The sequence below is a fragment of the Triplophysa rosa genome, linkage group LG5, assembly GCF_024868665.1.
Source record: "Triplophysa rosa linkage group LG5, Trosa_1v2, whole genome shotgun sequence".
Taxonomy (NCBI): domain Eukaryota; kingdom Metazoa; phylum Chordata; class Actinopteri; order Cypriniformes; family Nemacheilidae; genus Triplophysa; species Triplophysa rosa.
This window is the reverse complement of record NC_079894.1, coordinates 8,626,386-8,643,634: the sequence shown is the minus strand read 5'-3', so window position 1 is coordinate 8,643,634 and position 17,249 is coordinate 8,626,386. Positions and strand designations below refer to the sequence as shown.

The 17,249-nt window shown below is 38.0% G+C and overlaps 3 protein-coding genes across 4 annotated transcripts; 1 reads left to right on the top strand and 2 right to left on the bottom strand.

Moving 5' to 3' along the window:
- Positions 1 to 211: 211 nt before the first annotated feature.
- Positions 212 to 4,084, bottom strand: rabggtb (Rab geranylgeranyltransferase subunit beta). The gene is made up of 9 exons (XM_057334200.1): positions 4,018 to 4,084; positions 3,598 to 3,705; positions 3,300 to 3,497; positions 3,093 to 3,198; positions 2,930 to 2,982; positions 2,723 to 2,833; positions 2,512 to 2,637; positions 2,185 to 2,334; positions 212 to 2,062 (listed from the first exon to the last, which is right to left on the bottom strand). Exons 1-9 carry the CDS (start codon positions 4,018 to 4,020, stop codon positions 1,922 to 1,924), a joined length of 996 nt encoding a protein of 331 aa, XP_057190183.1. The 5' UTR covers positions 4,021 to 4,084; the 3' UTR covers positions 212 to 1,921.
- Positions 4,085 to 4,213: 129 nt separating this feature from the next.
- acadm (acyl-CoA dehydrogenase medium chain) lies at positions 4,214 to 8,038 on the bottom strand. The gene is made up of 12 exons (XM_057334084.1): positions 7,914 to 8,038; positions 7,223 to 7,328; positions 7,031 to 7,128; positions 6,828 to 6,897; positions 6,648 to 6,748; positions 6,405 to 6,485; positions 6,171 to 6,301; positions 5,951 to 6,059; positions 5,733 to 5,873; positions 5,489 to 5,584; positions 5,156 to 5,404; positions 4,214 to 5,050 (listed from the first exon to the last, which is right to left on the bottom strand). Exons 1-12 carry the CDS (start codon positions 7,926 to 7,928, stop codon positions 4,979 to 4,981), a joined length of 1,269 nt encoding a protein of 422 aa, XP_057190067.1. The 5' UTR covers positions 7,929 to 8,038; the 3' UTR covers positions 4,214 to 4,978.
- Positions 8,039 to 10,896: 2,858 nt separating this feature from the next.
- On the top strand, positions 10,897 to 16,914 carry hectd3 (HECT domain containing 3). Of its 2 annotated transcripts, none has more exons than XM_057333992.1 (21): positions 10,897 to 11,576; positions 11,809 to 11,969; positions 12,238 to 12,330; positions 12,514 to 12,649; positions 12,916 to 13,034; positions 13,259 to 13,372; positions 13,463 to 13,545; positions 13,661 to 13,826; positions 13,902 to 13,983; positions 14,173 to 14,355; positions 14,472 to 14,524; positions 14,626 to 14,690; positions 14,776 to 14,879; positions 15,028 to 15,141; positions 15,247 to 15,336; positions 15,447 to 15,653; positions 15,826 to 15,955; positions 16,172 to 16,246; positions 16,343 to 16,424; positions 16,531 to 16,602; positions 16,688 to 16,914. In XM_057333992.1, exons 1-21 carry the CDS (start codon positions 11,223 to 11,225, stop codon positions 16,770 to 16,772), a joined length of 2,568 nt encoding a protein of 855 aa, XP_057189975.1. In that variant the 5' UTR covers positions 10,897 to 11,222; the 3' UTR covers positions 16,773 to 16,914. The 2 variants fall into 2 exon arrangements, with proteins under 2 accessions (XP_057189975.1, XP_057189974.1); XM_057333991.1 differs by having other exon boundaries at positions 10,899 to 11,576; positions 12,913 to 13,034.
- The last annotated feature ends 335 nt before the right edge of the window (positions 16,915 to 17,249 follow it).

The window sequence follows — 17,249 nt, the reverse complement described above, 5'->3', positions numbered from 1 at the left end:
GTAAAGTACTTTAGAATTTTACTCTCAAAGGTCAAGTAACTATAATTTATCTGTGTTTTTGCTTCCATACACAGCATACCATATATCGTCATTTTTACTCAACGTCATTTGAAAAATATATGTCAATTTTTACATTAAAAAGTACATTAAAAGTCATAGTAATTTCTTGATTTTACACAAGCATTTTACTCAAAAATTGTTTTACTTCAGTAAAAGTAGATGTTTAATGTACTTAAGTGTTAAAAACACGTAAAAACGTATTTTATTAAATGTACTGGAGTAAAAAACATAATTTATGCTTTATATTGTAGTGGAGTAAAATTTACCCAACACTCCGATAAAGATACTTGATAAATGTCCTTGAGTAAAAATACTCAAGTACTTTACACCTTTGATTGCTAGTCCACAACAATATTTTGAATAAAAAACAACAACTAAGCAACAACTAACAGTTAAAATAAACATTTTGGGGGTTTTGCCAAGAATAAAATGATTCAGTCAAGACTGCTTTATGGTATAGTTGTGGTATTGTGGTCTTCATTAAAGGCAGCAGAGGTTGTAAATGGTTTTGCATGTGCGTGTGGTGGGATCTAACTACAAAATAACAAGTGCCAGGAGACTGTGCTGACATGCCTGTGTCACAGACCTCACACTTCTAATGAGAGCCAGTGGGGGTTTCATGGGAGCCTAACAACCCTCCCATTTATTTCTGCAAATCTGTCAGGGGTCGGAAGATTGCTGCTCTTCTGATGAACTTCACAAACTCTGTGAAAATAAGTGATTATTTCTTCACTTTTTCCAAATGCATGCCCATATAATTGAAAGTCTAACAGTTTAGTGCTAATAGCTGGTATAAATTGTATTTCACTGTGCGAAGGGGACAATTTTGGCTGGATTTCAGAGATTTCGTTTGAAATGCTAAGCTCTGGCTAACCTCAGCCAGATTCACTGACTGAAAATGATCGTTTAATGGTTCTCAACGTACTGTTCTATATGCGATATCAACTTTATTAACTTTGGAAGTTCAATTCTGCGGGCACTACTGAAAAACAATGTAAAACAGCAGGCCATCCGAATCTCATCACAATCTGTGTCAGAAGCTCCAGGGGTGATGACGAGTACTTGATTCCTTGAGGGGAACATCAACAGAGATTAACAAAGACGAAGTCACACCTGACAATGTATCATCTTTAGAAATCAGCCATAATTTGTTCATTATGAATATTCAGATTTTGTATAAAGGATGTGATGAAACTACTAAAACCTGTGAGCCAATGCTGTTTAAAACAAATTGAAAATCAGTCAAATGAAACATGTATTCTACCCACACAGCTGGCACATTCGTACACTGATAATAATGTAGTGAATTTGAAATGCATGGGTAAAAATGTAAGAATTTGCACATAAAATTAATTTCATAATTAAAGATTATATTTATGCCACCTAAAATCTGAATCCACTATACACCCTTTCCAGCAAATACTTTGCTTTATCTTGCATACTGATTTTGGGAAAGCTATCATAGGTAACTTATCTCTCTCATTTATTAAACACTCGTAACATTAAACATGGCTTAATATGAGGAAAGAACATCCTGAATGATTATTATAAATAAAGTTATGTCTGTACACGCACAGTGAAAGCTACAAATCCCAGCATGTTTAAGAAGCAAAGATCAAAATCAGACATTAAGGTCATCACACATACTGTGCATACATAATGACAAGAGAACAGTAAAATAATACAAAAACAGTCTCTTTACAGCCAAAATTCTCAAATCCTGGTCCTTCTGAAGGGTGCAACTATTAGTTGAAGATGACAGCAATATTCAGTGCTCTCCACGCTTTGCTGGTTTTCCAAATTCAGAACAGGGCTGGCTGCACACGGGTTGGAGGGGAATGCAACGGCCACGTTGAATATTTCAACTCAGCAAGTCAGGTTGAAGGCCGATCCTCTGAAGCACATCTTCAGGCATGCAAAACACGGGGTTCACTGGTTTGATCTGCTCATCTCCCAGCAAAGACAGTCCGGCCACACCAAACAGAGTGTGGAACGGATCAACCTGGATGGAGGATGAAAAGAGAGGAGAAATAAATGCATCTGGTAAGAATGAACCACTGAGATGGATAGAATCTATCTGTTGGATTTTAAGTTTTGCATGAGCAAGGTGCAATGTGAGCTCACCATGTCTCCAGGCCTATCTGCAAACCCTCCAGTCTCTTCATCCTGGCAGGCAAGAATAAAATTTTGCAGTTTTGTTTTGTCAATCCAATGAATTCTGCCGATGATCTTTAGTGAGGCAAGAACCCACCAGGAATAGCAGACATCAGGCAGCTAAAACCAGAAAAATACAATATAAAATATGCTTTTGCTACAACTTTGTTTGCGCTAACCCAGGTTTATTATGGTTTTAAAAATATCACTATTTTACATTTCATTGAGTTTTAATGATTTTTTTCATTTATATTTAATTTAATCAACTATATACCCATGATCTGCAGGACTGCTTACCTTCTCTGGTCTCCCATTCAGACCTCCTGACGGTAACTGTCTTTCACAGAGCCACCAGCCCAACAGATCTGCATTTACCTGATGCAGCTGTCCAGTGATGGACAAAAAGCCTGTACAGCAGTAAATCTGCACCGGAAATATGGGTATCACTTACAAATACACTAAAAACGTTGTTTGTATTAATGTTGATATGAACATTAAAATAACTCGCCTGACCAGCATGTGACTCTGAACCAGGCCTACAGCCAAATCCACCATCAAAGTTCATACAGGAGAGCACAAACTCCACTGCCTTGTCCAAGTTGATAGCATCCAACTTTCCCTGCAGATAAATATGTTTTGTTATACGCACTAAAACCACGCTGGAACATGTTAAAACAATTTCATATATACTATTTGAATACAGAAAAATTCAAACCAGTAGTGCCAATGTTGCAACCGCACAGAAGGAAAACCTTGTATCTATTTCTCCTGTTAAAGAAATAAGAAACATTGATTAAGTTATATACAATCTAACAGTGGTTTACTTTGTACTAGTGATTTATTTCATTAAATATTCATGCATATGAGCATACATGTACCCCATTTGTCTCCTACGAAAGAGCCATCGTCTTGCTGCAGTCCTTTAACATAATCCACCACTTTGTCCACATCAATCACATTGATGCTATCATACAAACATAGGATCTGATGGGTCATAAAAAGTTTTCTTTATAAGTCTTCATAAACGATTTGTAACTAGGAATTTTTTATAACTTCATTGTAGCATTTAGCAAAATTCTTCTGACCTGCACAGCACTGAGGGTATAGAGGAGATGAGGGTCATGGCCAAGGCTGGCACTGATACCTCCACAGTCATGCTGGCAGGACTTGATGAACTCTATGATCTCCTCACGGTTCATTCGAGAGAGCTGACCCATAAGGTCCATTACTGTCAGGCCCCAGTAGATGCCACTCATTCGTAGGTACTCCGAGAGGGTGTACTCCTTCCGAAGATAGTACAGAATATTTAAATTAGCATGATGAGATTTAGAAACATGCCTCTAGTTTAATTCATTTTTAGCATTTTAAAGCCCTTAAACTTACGTAATCGTCCTTCTTGGAGCCATAAACTGCAATGTAGTCTGCATGCTTGTCTAGAAATACAGTGCTGGGAGCATCATGTTTAATAATCACGTCTTTAACCTGGGTCCCCTGCAAGAAAATGTATGACTTTAGGTCAATTAATATAAACACACCCTGTCCAGCATTTAAATGTGCTGGCTAACGCATACGCTGATTGGGTTGACTGTCAGTTAACCTTTTCTCCTAACGTGAGTTTAAAACCGAGGCTGTAAGCTGTAATGAATAGCTCGAGGATGCAGCTTGTTTATGTTTTCTCCTAATCAGATTTAAATGCGCGCTGTTGTCTTGTTCACCATCACAACTAATCGCTTTTTCCTAACAGCAGAGGAAGTACATTAGAACAAACTATGAATGACCGCACAAAGAAATATCTTTCTTTACCATCCTGGCGAAGAAACGATGTGGACTACAGGCTGCGCCCTAACAGTCACACGCGAGTGACGTCATCAAAGTGCTCGCGATTTCTACCGGTGCCCATAAAGAACAAAACGTGTCACGTTAACTGGATTTTAATCCGTGGATCATTTTAGTAATCTCCATAGTTGGTTATATCAAAGATGACAATACATATATTGCATTTGTAAAATTCATTTTATTGAATCATTTTAAAATTCAGACAAAAGCGAATTTAGCATGACTGTTCGTAACCATAGCTCTACCATAGCATAACTCTCTTTCTATTGGCTGGCCTCTTATTTTATGTAAGGGGATCTGCTTAAAATCACATGGACTTGTATGAATTATGGGGGTGTCACTCTCTCATACATCATTACACGCGAAATAATTTTGGACGGATCTTTATTTAAAGTGCACTGCAGATGTTGTTTATTCTTGATTTTATTATATTCATTGTGATCAACTCATACCAAAGGCAAAGAAAGCATGACGGCTCTTCTCTGCACAGATTAAAGGGTTACTAAATGCTTAACTGTACGACATCCTGATCTTGGGTCCACATCTATACAAAATATTAATTCATAAACATTACAAGATTTTTGCAGAAACTGTTGGCTAGATCTAAAACGTTAATATTTCACCCTGTTTTCCTCTCAATCTTCTGCCAGCAACCAAGAAGAAACCTCATGGTCTTAACGAAAACTTGGCTATTGAGAAAGAATTCAGAACAGGCTACTTTATTTTGAATGCACAATCCATTAGAAAAAAACGATTGTTTAGTTTAACATTAATTGTTCAATGCTCCTAACACAAATATCGTAAGGCATGCTGATGTGACATAAGGCAAACAACAAACTGACAATCATCCTGAGATCTATTGATCAAACATTTTCATGTACTAAACAAAAACATTAGCTTCTTGCATGAATGTGTTGGCTATACAGATTTACTGTTTGTATTTCCCAAAGTGCTCTCTTGAGATGATAAGCCTTTGGATTTGAGCAGTTCCTTCATAAATCTGTGGAAAGCAGAACAAAAGACGGTAAAGTTAACATTTCTGCAAAATCAATAAGCAAGTATAGACTGAAGTAACAAGTATAAATATTGAGACTACAACCCTGACCTGGTAAATCTTAGCATCTCTCATCAGCTTCTCCACAGGATATTCACTATTAAAACCGTTTCCACCAAAGATCTGGACGGCATCACTGGCACACTGGTTTGCAATATCACCAGCAAAGGCCTTGGCAATCGAAGCGTAGTACGTGTTCCTGTGGCCCAAATCCACTTCCCAGGCTGATCTCTGATAGGCCATCCTCGCAAGCTCCACTTTCATGGCCATTTCAGCAAGGATAAATGACACTGCCTGATGCTGGAGATCAGAACACTATCATATGTACACCGTAGATGCATTTTTAAATTCCATTTGTCAGTCTGAGTCTTTACATTTTATTACCTCTGCAATCAACCTGCCAAAAGTCTTTCTTTCCAAAGCATACTTTGTGGCCTCATCCAACGCTCTCTGTGCAAGTCCAGTGGCACCTGCAGCCACCTGAAAAGCAGAAATGCTCAAATTCAAATTTTATACAGGACAGTGTTTATTCAAGCAAGTTAATTCATCAATCAAACTTTATTAATTACTGTATGGACTCACATATCATAGTTGAGATCGTAATAATTGATGTAAAGTACAAACTCACTGGTGGTCTGGTCTTGTCAAATGCCCCCATGGCAATCTTAAAACCAGCTCCTTCTCCAATCAAAACATTCTCCTTTGGAACAACGACATCTTCAAAGGTGATGCCCCTGGTGTCGGAGCATCTCTGGCCCATGTTTAATTCCTGTTACCAGTAAATGAGAAACTGGTGTTATTAATAGATTACTAAATTAAGTTTACCATAGTGTCAAGAGCTCGTACCTTTCTGCCAGGCTGGAGTCCTGGGGTGTCAGCCTCAACAATAAAGCCTGTAAAAGCCTTGTTAGCAGGGCATTTAGGATCAGGCTCTGTACGGGCCAGCAGGAAGTACCTATACACAGTACAAACAAATAAAATGGTTTATAGTTATACCCCCCAAAAAAAATTAAGCCAGAGGAAAAAAAAAAAAAGTATATTCCAGAGTTCAAAGTGATTCACCAACCAGTTTGCTTTCCCCCCATTTGTAATCCACATTTTCTGACCATTGATCACATAATCGTCTCCTTTTCTAACAGCCCGGGTCATAATTCCAGCCACATCAGAGCCTGCACCCGGCTCAGTCACACAGTATGCCTGTAACACGTGCTTGGTTATTATCACCACATGTTCAGATTACTTCTTCGGGCTTTCCAGCACAGTATAAATTTAGACTAGAATAATGAAAAGAAACACTTACACACATTATTGGTTCCTCTGTCATCCTGCCCAAATATTTATTCTTCTGAGCATCATTACCAGCAATAATGACTGGCATTTGCTGGGTTTACAAAAAGATTCAAATGTAATTTAAAGTAAGAAGTGTTTGGCAGTATACAATAGCAATTACAGAAAAAAATACACCCTGTGGTTTAATAAAATTATGACATATGTATATTTTGTAGAATTACACTTTAAAAGATGAAATTAAGCTCTGACTTACTCCAAGAGAGTTCGCCTCGATGGCTGTCTGTACTCCAGTGCATCCATAGGCCAGCTCCTCTGTGATGAGGCACGCGTCAAATATACCCAAACCCATTCCACCTGTGTTGGTAATATCCAACTCCGTAAGAATAACGTCACCAATCAACAGGATGCTCAATGAATAAGATAGAGTACCTACCGCAATCCTCAGGAATATGACCATTCATTAGACCCAGCTCCCACGCTCTCTTAATGAGAGGAAATGGGTACTGCAATGAAGGCAACAGAAATAGCAATTTTAATAAATCATAAAATAAACAAATACATGTAATGCATGTAAAATGCCATTATGTGCTAACAGCACATAAGATAACAGGTGCATTTATGGTTTAAACAACATACTTCACCACTTTTATCATAGCCTGGGGCAGCAGGAACAATCTCCTCACGTGCGAACTTTCTTGCCAACTCCCGAAACTCTTTCTGTTGGTCAGTTAATTCTGATAAAAAAAAAAAATTTTCTTTGGCATTTCTGACTACACAGTCAACAGATTCTCTAGATTATACTACGACAACAGAAAAGACAAAAAATACCAAAGCTGAACCCTCCATGGCCTGTTTTTGAGGTGGCAACTTTGGCACTAGCTTGAGCACTTGTGCTCTGAAACCTGAGCCCAGCCTGAACACCGGACCTCAAAACCTGTCAGACAATTATGAAATAGAAATCACATTCTATTCAACATTATTCAATTCTGTATATTTATACAGTACATTTAATGACGCACCCTATTTCAGATACAAAATACTGGTAGTCAACAAGGAAATGAACCAAAAAAAACATGTTGATTACCATTTCAAATATCACCATGTGTGTATATGCAATATTATTGCATTTAATATTTGCATTTTTGCTAATATGTGACGATTGCGCGCGCACGCACGCACACACACACGTACTGCCCACGACAGGGTGACAAAAATCTGGAAATCAAATCTACTAGTCACTACACAACAAAGAGCACAAACGTCAGTAGTTAGAAAATTTTACAAGTTAATATTTAAGAAAATTATATGATCTTACACAACGACCTTTGTGTAAGATTATACCACCAACGACACAATTTACAAACTGCGTAGGTCGACTTGCTTGGGAATGAAGCGAAGTTAGCAGCTGCGTTTAAGTGTCTCACGACCTCAACAAATTTTACATTTGACATGCATTAACTGACATGACTATGCAAAAAAGGAATTACCTGTAAATAAATCGATAGAAATGCGTACTTACCTTAGTGAGAAGCATTATCTCTTGTTGACAGTGCTCAAACTTGAATGCCTTGTTGAGACCTTTCACCTACAGCAAAAGCGAAGCATCCACCAATCAGAAACCTCTTCTCCTTATATCTAAATAGCTTCTCCTTCTTTTATGTTTAATGGCGGTTGGCAAACCAGCTTTTGGCGCATTACCGCCAACTACTGGGATGGAGTATGAAGACCAAGGAAGAGAAATACAGAGAAAAAAACACTAAATCTTTCAGGTATTTTAATAAAATAGGGTACACTCTGGACTGTTTTGTGCAGTCTGGAATAAACTTTAAACTGTTGATTCTATTCCAAAACTTTTTAAATTTTCAAAAAGTTGATCATATAATGACATTTTTAAGGTTGGAATCGTCCACACACAACACTGCTAATATTGCCATGAGTTCTGTTGTAAATACTGAGATGTAGTTAGAAGATCTTTTAAGAATACTATGCTCAAGACATGGAATACATATAGCTGCTGCAGCATTTCCGGACTCTGGATTCTTAGACCCATCTGTAAGTATCTGGAATTTGTCTTTTTTAGATTCAGATTTGCCACTGTTGTATCTATAGGTATATAACTTTTAAAAAATAACGTTTTTTATGTTTTGCAGCTGGAAATCTATTGACGGCATACTGTACAACCATGGAGGTATTGTCGATGTAACTACCGTATGGCTCATATCTATATTGTCAATACCTATATCCTTGGCATCTGTATCAGCACTCCTTCCAAAACTATTATAACTTTCATTTTCATGTTCCCAACAATCTCTTAACACACGTTTAACTGGATGTAATTCTGTATGTGCCTTCACAGAGCACTAATTCGCCATTTTCAATTTAATTCTTCGAATCTCTAAAGGCCTTTCTGCCATTTCAACCTGCATTGCTGAGACAATGTTCTAAATGCCCCACATGCTATTCTCAGTGCTTGAGATTGAATTCCATCAATTTTGTTTAATAAGGATGGAGCCGGTGAACTATACACTATACAACCATAATCGATTATTGGCCTTATTACTGCACAATTCACTCTCTTCAATGAATGCCGGTGTTGTGCCGAAAAACGACCTGCCAAATTATGACTCCCCCATTCCCCACTAACGTTAGGATTAGGTGTGGAGGAGGGGTTAAAATTAGCTAATCCCCTAGCAAATCAATCTACTCCTGCAAGACACCTGAAAACATTCATTCCTTTTTAACATCTCTCTTCTATCTTCTTTATGTGTGATGAAAATCCATCCAGATTCCAAGGAACTTAGATTCTGAGACCTGTTCTAATACTTTATCATATAATTTAAGTTTAACACTTGGTGTCTTCTTTTTCCTTGAGAAACATATTACTTTTGTTTTTTTCTACATCCTGAAGCTCTTTTTTAATGTGGTGGCAACTTACTTTTTAGTTGCATAACCGCCACCTACTGTACTCCTCAGGATAAAGAAAAGAACATTTTTGGTGACACTTGTGGGAAGCATATAAATATTCATGCGTTTCTTGTTTCGTGTCAAAGTTCCACTAGAAACATTAGGTTGTATTGTTACTTGTTAATATGCACAAACGTTTGTAGATTTTGTTCCGTGTTATGTTTAATTCTACAGCTATAGGCGTTCTTACAACCACTGATTTGCCACAGGTGTGGCGAGGAAGATACAATCCAAATAAATGAGCAAACAAGAATTTTAGTTGTGCACTAATGTTTTACCTTGAGAGTCTTTAAAACTGTTGATAACTGGTATAATTATATCTTTGCTGGCATAATAAAGTTTTGTTGCAATATTTCTGTGGCATTCCTTAGCCTACATAATCAGACTTTTTTATGAATTTTGTGGTACTGCATATATCTGTCTCAACCTCATGTTGGCAAAAGATGCAAAAACATTTGAATAATTTTCTTATGTTGGTCTAGAATAGATGAAAAACAATATAAACAAACAACTTTCTTTCAAAATTATGTAAGAGTGTTTATAAGATAAATATCCTTTATATTTTGTATAATAAAAAATGATAATAAGTATTTAAAGTCAGCAAGCCCCATTTTTTCTAAAAACTAACACACCAAGGCCCGGTTTCACAGACAAGGCTTAAGGCTAGTCCCAGACTAAAATGAATGTGTGACCTGTTTTAACTGAATATAACTTGGCCAGAAATGTCTTAAAATATATCAGTGCCATTGTTTTGTCTCAGGATGTACACCAGTAATGTTTTCTTCCGAGGCATTTTTATAAAAGCGACAGAAATATCTAAATTCAATTAAGGCATAGTCTTGTCTTGAGCTAAACTGTGTCTGTGAAACCGGGCCCAAATATTTTCAGTGGCGCTTTAACAAGAAACAATCTCATGAATATGCATGCTCCGCCCATAACGCCTACGCTCTAACTTTTGCCCTGCTTTCTTACGTAACAGTAAATATGATCAGAATGATCTCATAATTTAGTTTAGATAAATGTTAAAACAGACTGTGTCTGTATATTTTCAAGATTTACGACAGAGCACCAACGTATGCAATAAAACTAAGAGTTTGAAAAAGAGCTATTTAAATAACATTTACCTTTGACTATAATTTATTGGCTCTCCATATTTGTGTGATGATGACAAGAACAAACTATATATAATATAAACAATATAATGTAATTTATATAAATACAGATAAAATCATGTTTTTAATGTGTTTTATTGTGTAATCAATCAAACAAAACAATCAAAACAACTCAACTGCAGTTGGATTGATATTAATTGGAATCCACAATAAAAAACACGATTCTCTTTTCGAGTTTTTTGCACATGAACTCTTGTAATTCAATGTTGTTTCTATGTTTGTGCGTAATATCATGATTAACATTCAAATGGCATCAGTACAAAATAAAAAAAAACATACACGGTATAAAATAGAATAATATAAAAAATATTATATTAGATATTTATTTATTTTTTAAATGACAACAAATTAATTAGGAAGTACTACCATGCGTGTACCAGACAGTTTTTCCAGTAGGGGGTGTGAGGTAAACACACATGAGCGGATAGCCAGCCCTTCAGACCGGTAGAGATAGCTGCCTTGACAGATGCCAGTTAGTTAGCTCAGATCAGATCCACGAGAAAGATCTAGTGGCGGTAAAAAAGCCGTCTCTAGATTTTAGGTAGACATAGGATCTCTTTTAACGCCGGCAAATAGGGACATACCGGAAAAAAACATATGTACGTGTAATGATCGCTGACGCCCGAACTCCTCAGTGTTGTTGACACATCCTCAGCTAGCTGTCCGGCTAGCTAGCGCACTGAAACTTGGAGATGTCTCCGGGCGACAACCCTCACACTCTCCTGGGGAGGATCCGATTTTTAAACAAGTGCATTGAGTGCTTCCGAAAAAGCGAACCTCTGCCGGAGTCTTTGTGTTATGTCCCGAAAGAGGTTTGTTACAAAATTTGTAAAGATTCATCATCGGGCTCTACTTCCGCGTCGTCGTCGTCGTCAACAGCTGGTAACTCGAGTGGAAAGAGTGTGGTGTCGGTGTGGGAGAGCCCACATCAGGCGCCACACAAAAAATCATGCAAGTGTAACATTGAGCCAAAGAAAGGGACGTGTATACGGACAACAGGGGAAGAATACTGCAACAGCCACGGCCTGTGGGTCAAAATAAGCAAGGTGAGGTATCGATCTGTAAGCGGGAAATGGTGTCAGAGACTGATCTGATTGATCTGCAGTCACAATGTTTGCCAGTGCCTTACCATGACACAACACTTCCTGGTCCGTGACGTCAGGGCATGTAATGTGTTGATGTCATTTTTACTGTGCTGCTCAATGGCTGTTGTAGCGAAATCGTCATTCAAATGAAGTTCAGTCTGTTTTGTTTGTTTGACTGTGCTGCCCATCACAGGAGCAGCTGGAGGAGTATCGACCCGGTCTGGACTTAGAGGAAGGCTGGATTCTGGTGTGTAAACATACAGAGGGTGGAGACAGGCTTGTGCCGGTGGAGTCTCCGGACACTATTAGCCGACAACAACAGCTCTTTGGCTATGACCACAAGCCTTGCAACAGGTTTGTATCCCTGTGAATGCCATCCAAACTCACTTTTTTCCAAATTGAGAGCACCCTGATGTGTGTGCTACTACGTTCCGTTTCGACACAAAAAAAAAAATTTTATGGCCTCAAATGAAATGAAATGAAATGAATAAAAAAACCTAGAGAGCATGAGCAACCATTACACGACTTGTCTTAGACATGGCTGTTTATTCTTATATTTTGTAGAATATAAACTACTGTTATTTGTGCACTGAAAGTATTTTTTTATGTTTGGCTGGGGTAGATGGGAGCAGGTGGTGGATGTAGAGTACTCTTTACATATGGGTGCCAAACCCAAGGTGGCAGAGCCAGATGAAGCTGCTGTTCAGAAACTGAGGTGAGTGCTTTGACTTGATACCAAAAAAATCACATTATCCATTATATTAGGTATAAAACAGACAAGCAAATCAGACAAGCAAGATGTATTTTTTTGTAGCTGTAGGGCATTGTTATATTAAGTAAATATGCTTGTTCCTGTGATTAATAGTTTGCATTTAAAGTAAACACACTCTGTCTTCAGGTATGTACCTCCTACATGGACATTTGAATGTGATGAGGACCTCGTTCACTACTTCTATGACCACATTGGGAAGGAAGACGAAAATCTTGGCAGTGTGAAGCAATGCGTGACCAGCATTGATGTTTCCTCTAGTTCGGTACATAAATGCTAAGAATCAAGCTATTTACAGTGTAAGACATATTTCATGCAAGTATGCAAACAAGGATGCATTGCAAGTATACGGTCCTGTTAAACAGGACATGAAGTATTAATTGTGGCCTGACACAAGCTTATGGTGCCTCTGTTAAAATACTTGCATTGGGTATGTTTTAACTAGCAAAGAGCAGAGAGATTTTTCAGATATTACCAGAGACATATCAGATATTGTAGACTAGTAAGTGAGTGTTTTTATGTTTAAAGGAGGACCCTAGTGGTGGAGCAAGCTGCCTGACAGATGGAGACACTGAGACATTCTGGGAGAGTGATGGCATGCAGGGACAACACTGGATCCGTCTGCACATGAAGAGAGGCACTGTGGTCAAGTAAGGTCATCTGCTAATGGATTTTTATTATTCATTTTTATGATTATATATTATTTGTTTATTAATATGCAACTAATGCATTATTTAGGCAATATAGCTGTTTTACTTTGACACAAGTATTTTATACTAACTCTAAGATGGTCTTTAATCTACATTCTCTGTTTCTTTACTCAATGGTGAATGTGCACATTCTTCCTTCAGTGTTTGTTTATTTTCTCTTTTAGTAAACTGATATTGACTGTGGACTCAACAGATGATAACTACATGCCTAAAAGAGTGACAGTATATGGTGGAGAAGGAGACAACCTTAAGAAGTACAGCGACGTAACAATAGATGAGTAAGAAGGATGAGTTTATTGCATTTCAAACCAAGTTGCATGTGCAAAAAAATCTGAGAGTTTTTTTTAGAAATAACAATTCTCTCTCAGCAATTTAATAGGAGAAGTCTGTGTACTGGAGGATATGACATCACACTTGCCTGTTATAGAGGTCAGGATTGAGGAATGCAGAGGTAAGATTCATTTAAAAAATGACATGCTTTTTGTCATTTAAAACTGATAAAAGTAGACTCAATACTATTTACACTAGTTCTGTTTTTTTTATTACGGTGTTGTGCTTTGACGTAGATGAGGGAATTGATGTACGGATCAGAGGTCTAAAGATCAAATCGTCCTGTGAGCGAGACCTGGGCCTGAATGCCGAAGTGTTCCAGTCTCCCAACCTAGTGCGCTACCCAAGACTGGAAGGCACGGCCCCTGATGTCCTCTATCGGCATGCACTGGTCATTCAGAGGTGTGTTTGCTTCCCAAAACAAATAGCAAGACTCTTTTTATGATCAAATAAACTCAAGGTTTTCTGTTTTTATAGGTTTATCACACTCCTGGACAGTCTGTTGCCTCATATGGTTCCTGCATGGGACTACAGCCTTGGAACATTCAACCATATCAAAGTTCGTATTTAAGACAACATGTGCATTTCTTATGTTTAATCTCGTTCAAGATTTCCCTCAAAAAATGTTCTTTATAAACTCTACTGTGTTTTGAACACTTACTGGAAAATGCAACATTTTGTTGTGCTAAAAATTTCCAAACCAAATTCTTGATGTTTTGGCTTTTCAAACTCTGTGTTCTCCCATTAGAGCATAAAGCAGTTCCTGTTGTTGTCGAAGCGCCGCTCTGCCCTCATCACCCAGTGCCTGAAGGACTCTGAGACCAGTAAGCCTAACTTCATGCCCCGCCTTTACATAAACCGTCGCCTCGCTATGGAGCACCGTGACAACCCCAGTTTGGACCCCACGTGCAAAAACGCTGTCTTTACTCAGGTATTCCAGACAAAAATACAAGCACAAAACCCATTTATTCTGTGTCTTACATTATATTTCTTTAATTTCAGTGTCAGAGGGTAAATGTTCAGTAAATGCTCTTTGTTATCATGTAGGTGTATGAGGGTCTGAAGCCGTCTGACAAGTATGAAAAGACTCTGGATTACAGGTCACTCTCTCTGACATTTTTGTAGAGCTACTCATTGAATAATTATTCTATTGTACTTTCATAATAGACATTCATAAAAATGAATGTTTTTTTTGTTGCAGGTGGCCAGCACGATATGACCAGTGGTGGGAGTGTAAATTTATTGCAGAAGGCATCATTGATCAAGGTTAAATAAAGATAAGCCTCTCTATGTCCATGTAGTTTACAGAAAACCCTAAATATCCCGCCCTTACCTGTTTTGTCTCTTGTAGGAGGTGGATTTCGAGACAGCCTAGCAGACATGTCAGAAGAGCTGTGTCCCAGCTCATCAGAATGCCCCATGCCTCTTCCATTCTTCACTCGGACCTCTAACCAGGTAATGCTTTACTTAGACACCTCTTCCTGTTCTGTTGGCTTCTTTGGGAGTATACTTGTCTGTGACTCGCTTCTGGGACTTGCTCCTGCGTGAACTTGTGATTGCAGAAGGATTAATAAGATGTTTTTGATGGATATATTGTTATTAGGGAGCTGGAGAAGCTAGAGACTTTTACGTGCCGAATCCTTCATGCAGGGACTTCCATAAGTATGAGTGGATCGGGCAACTTATGGGAGCAGCTCTTCGTGGGAAAGACTTTCTGGTCAGTACTTGTCTTGGTCTGTAGTGTAACTGCATTAGCGCCATTGGATTCATTTATTGTAGTATCCCTTGTTGGAGGTGGGGTTTCATAATATTTATCTTTTAGGTTCTGGCTCTACCAGGGCTGGTGTGGAAGCAGCTAATTGGAGAAGTTGTCAGTTGGAACAAGGACTTTCCTGCTGTTGACTCAGTGCTGGTATGAAGCTCTTAAATCTCCCCTTATGCATTTATTCCATGAGGTTTTCTGCTGACTGCTTTCTTACATGAACTCTTGTGTGATGGAACATGTTTGGTGTGTTTTATTAGGTGAAGTTGTTGGAGGCTATGGAGCATATGGACAAAGAGACGTTTGATTTTAAGTTTGGTCAGGAGCTTGTATACACCACACCCCTGAGTGATGGACGGCTGGTGGAACTCATTCCAGGAGGCAGTGGAGTGGTGGTCCAGTATGAGGATCGTATGGAGTTCATACGCCTGGTTCAGAAAGCAAGACTTGAAGAGAGCCGAGAACAGGTATTGCCACATACAATAGGTCCGTTTTCTCTTAAAAATTGCTATTGTGTTGTGAATTAGCAGAAAAATAGCTTGCTAATAGCAATTTGTTGAACATTTATTTAGCACATACCAAATAGATATTTTCAAATTTGTCCCCTAAAGTCATGTATTTAATGTTCCTGCACTACAGATAGCAGCCATGCAGGCTGGACTGTTGAAGGTGGTGCCACAGGCTGTGCTGGATCTTCTGACATGGCAGGAAGTAGAGAAGAAAGTTTGTGGAGATCCAGAGATCACAGTGGAGGCACTTAAACGCCTCAGTAAGTCATACACCAGCTGGCACATTTTAATATAATAATGTCCATTATACCGTGAAATACAGTAGTCAACATTTGAACTGGATCAAAAAAAGTTAATCAAAGTTGTCCTAGACAAGAACGGGTATTGTTCTGGTCTTAGGACAATTTTGATGAACCTTTTTGATCCACTTCAAATGTTGACTACTGTATATTAAAATGCTTTTTACTTTCTGTCAGCACGTTTTGAAGACTTAGAACAAACGGATGTCAGAGTGCAATATTTATGGGAAGCCCTCATGAACTTCACCAATGGTTAGTTAAGTTCTTGTGTATGTAAAGAGTTTCCAGTAATATTTCAAATAAAATGGGCCTACTTTTCTTGCTCATGTTGATATTTTCTGTTACCAGAGGATCGTAGCAGGTTTTTAAGATTTGTGACTGGCAGAAGTCGTCTTCCTGCTCCAATCTACATCTTTCCAGACAAACAAGGGTAAGTAAAGGAAGTGCCATGTGAATTACAAATTAGATTTAAAGGATAATAGTACTTTAGCTTGTGGCCTAAATAAACAGTGAGAATATGCTTTGTTTTTGTCCAGGTCTGAAATCACAGATGCACTTCCTCAATCTTCCACATGTTCCAGCACCCTTTATCTACCCAAATACCCAAGGTTTGTTTTTATTTAAAATCATATAATGTGAGTGAATTAAATAAGATGTCATAATGTTTGACTGTTGTTAAATCTCAATTGACAGTGCTAAAGTTTGTGAAGAGAAGCTTCGCTATGCCGCATACAACTGTGTGGCCATCGACACAGACATGAGCCCTTGGGAGGAGTGACCTGATATTCCCATGTTTACAAATTTTACACCAGGATTTTTTTTGCATAAATTAACTGTAGCCTTCAGCATCGTGCAAATGACCATGTCTACACTATTGCCAATAACATCTGTACAGTATAAATAAAAATGTTATAAATGAACTAAGTCCCTTTAACTATTATCTTAATCTATTATTTTTCCAAAGTGTATAAATGACCATTTGAAATTGTATGGAAATTGATTTTGCATAGTAAAGTATGCTAGTGAAAATCATTCTGTTGATCATGTACTTGGTACTTTTTTTTCATTACAACCTATATTTGTATTTATTAACAATTTGTGTGAGTTGAATAATTATGTTGATTTGAATTTATATTATATTTGATTATATTGAATTTATTTCAAGCATTTTCGTTGCCAGCCCGAGCTCCAGCCACTATAACACACATTTATGGTTTAATGAAAAAAGATGCCTCTGACATCCCTGGGTTTATTT

Excerpts from the sequence above, each read along its gene's own strand:
- rabggtb (XM_057334200.1), bottom strand. Across the intron at positions 3,498-3,597 it reads GCTCCAAGAAGGACGATTAC|GAGTACACCCTCTCGGAGTA; the intron begins GTAAGTTTAAGG and ends TATCTTCGGAAG. Across the intron at positions 2,834-2,929 it reads TTGCAACATTGGCACTACTG|GGAAAGTTGGATGCTATCAA; the intron begins GTTTGAATTTTT and ends ATTTATCTGCAG.
- acadm (XM_057334084.1), bottom strand. Across the intron at positions 5,585-5,732 it reads TTGACAAGACCAGACCACCA|GTGGCTGCAGGTGCCACTGG; the intron begins GTGAGTTTGTAC and ends TCTGCTTTTCAG. Across the intron at positions 5,051-5,155 it reads GAGATGCTAAGATTTACCAG|ATTTATGAAGGAACTGCTCA; the intron begins GTCAGGGTTGTA and ends TGCTTTCCACAG.
- hectd3 (XM_057333991.1), top strand. The coding sequence starts at position 11,223 with ATGTCTCCGGGCGACAACCCTCACACTCTCCTGGGGAGGATCCGATTT. Across the intron at positions 12,331-12,513 it reads GCTGCTGTTCAGAAACTGAG|GTATGTACCTCCTACATGGA; the intron begins GTGAGTGCTTTG and ends CTCTGTCTTCAG. Across the intron at positions 16,603-16,687 it reads TATCTACCCAAATACCCAAG|TGCTAAAGTTTGTGAAGAGA; the intron begins GTTTGTTTTTAT and ends CTCAATTGACAG.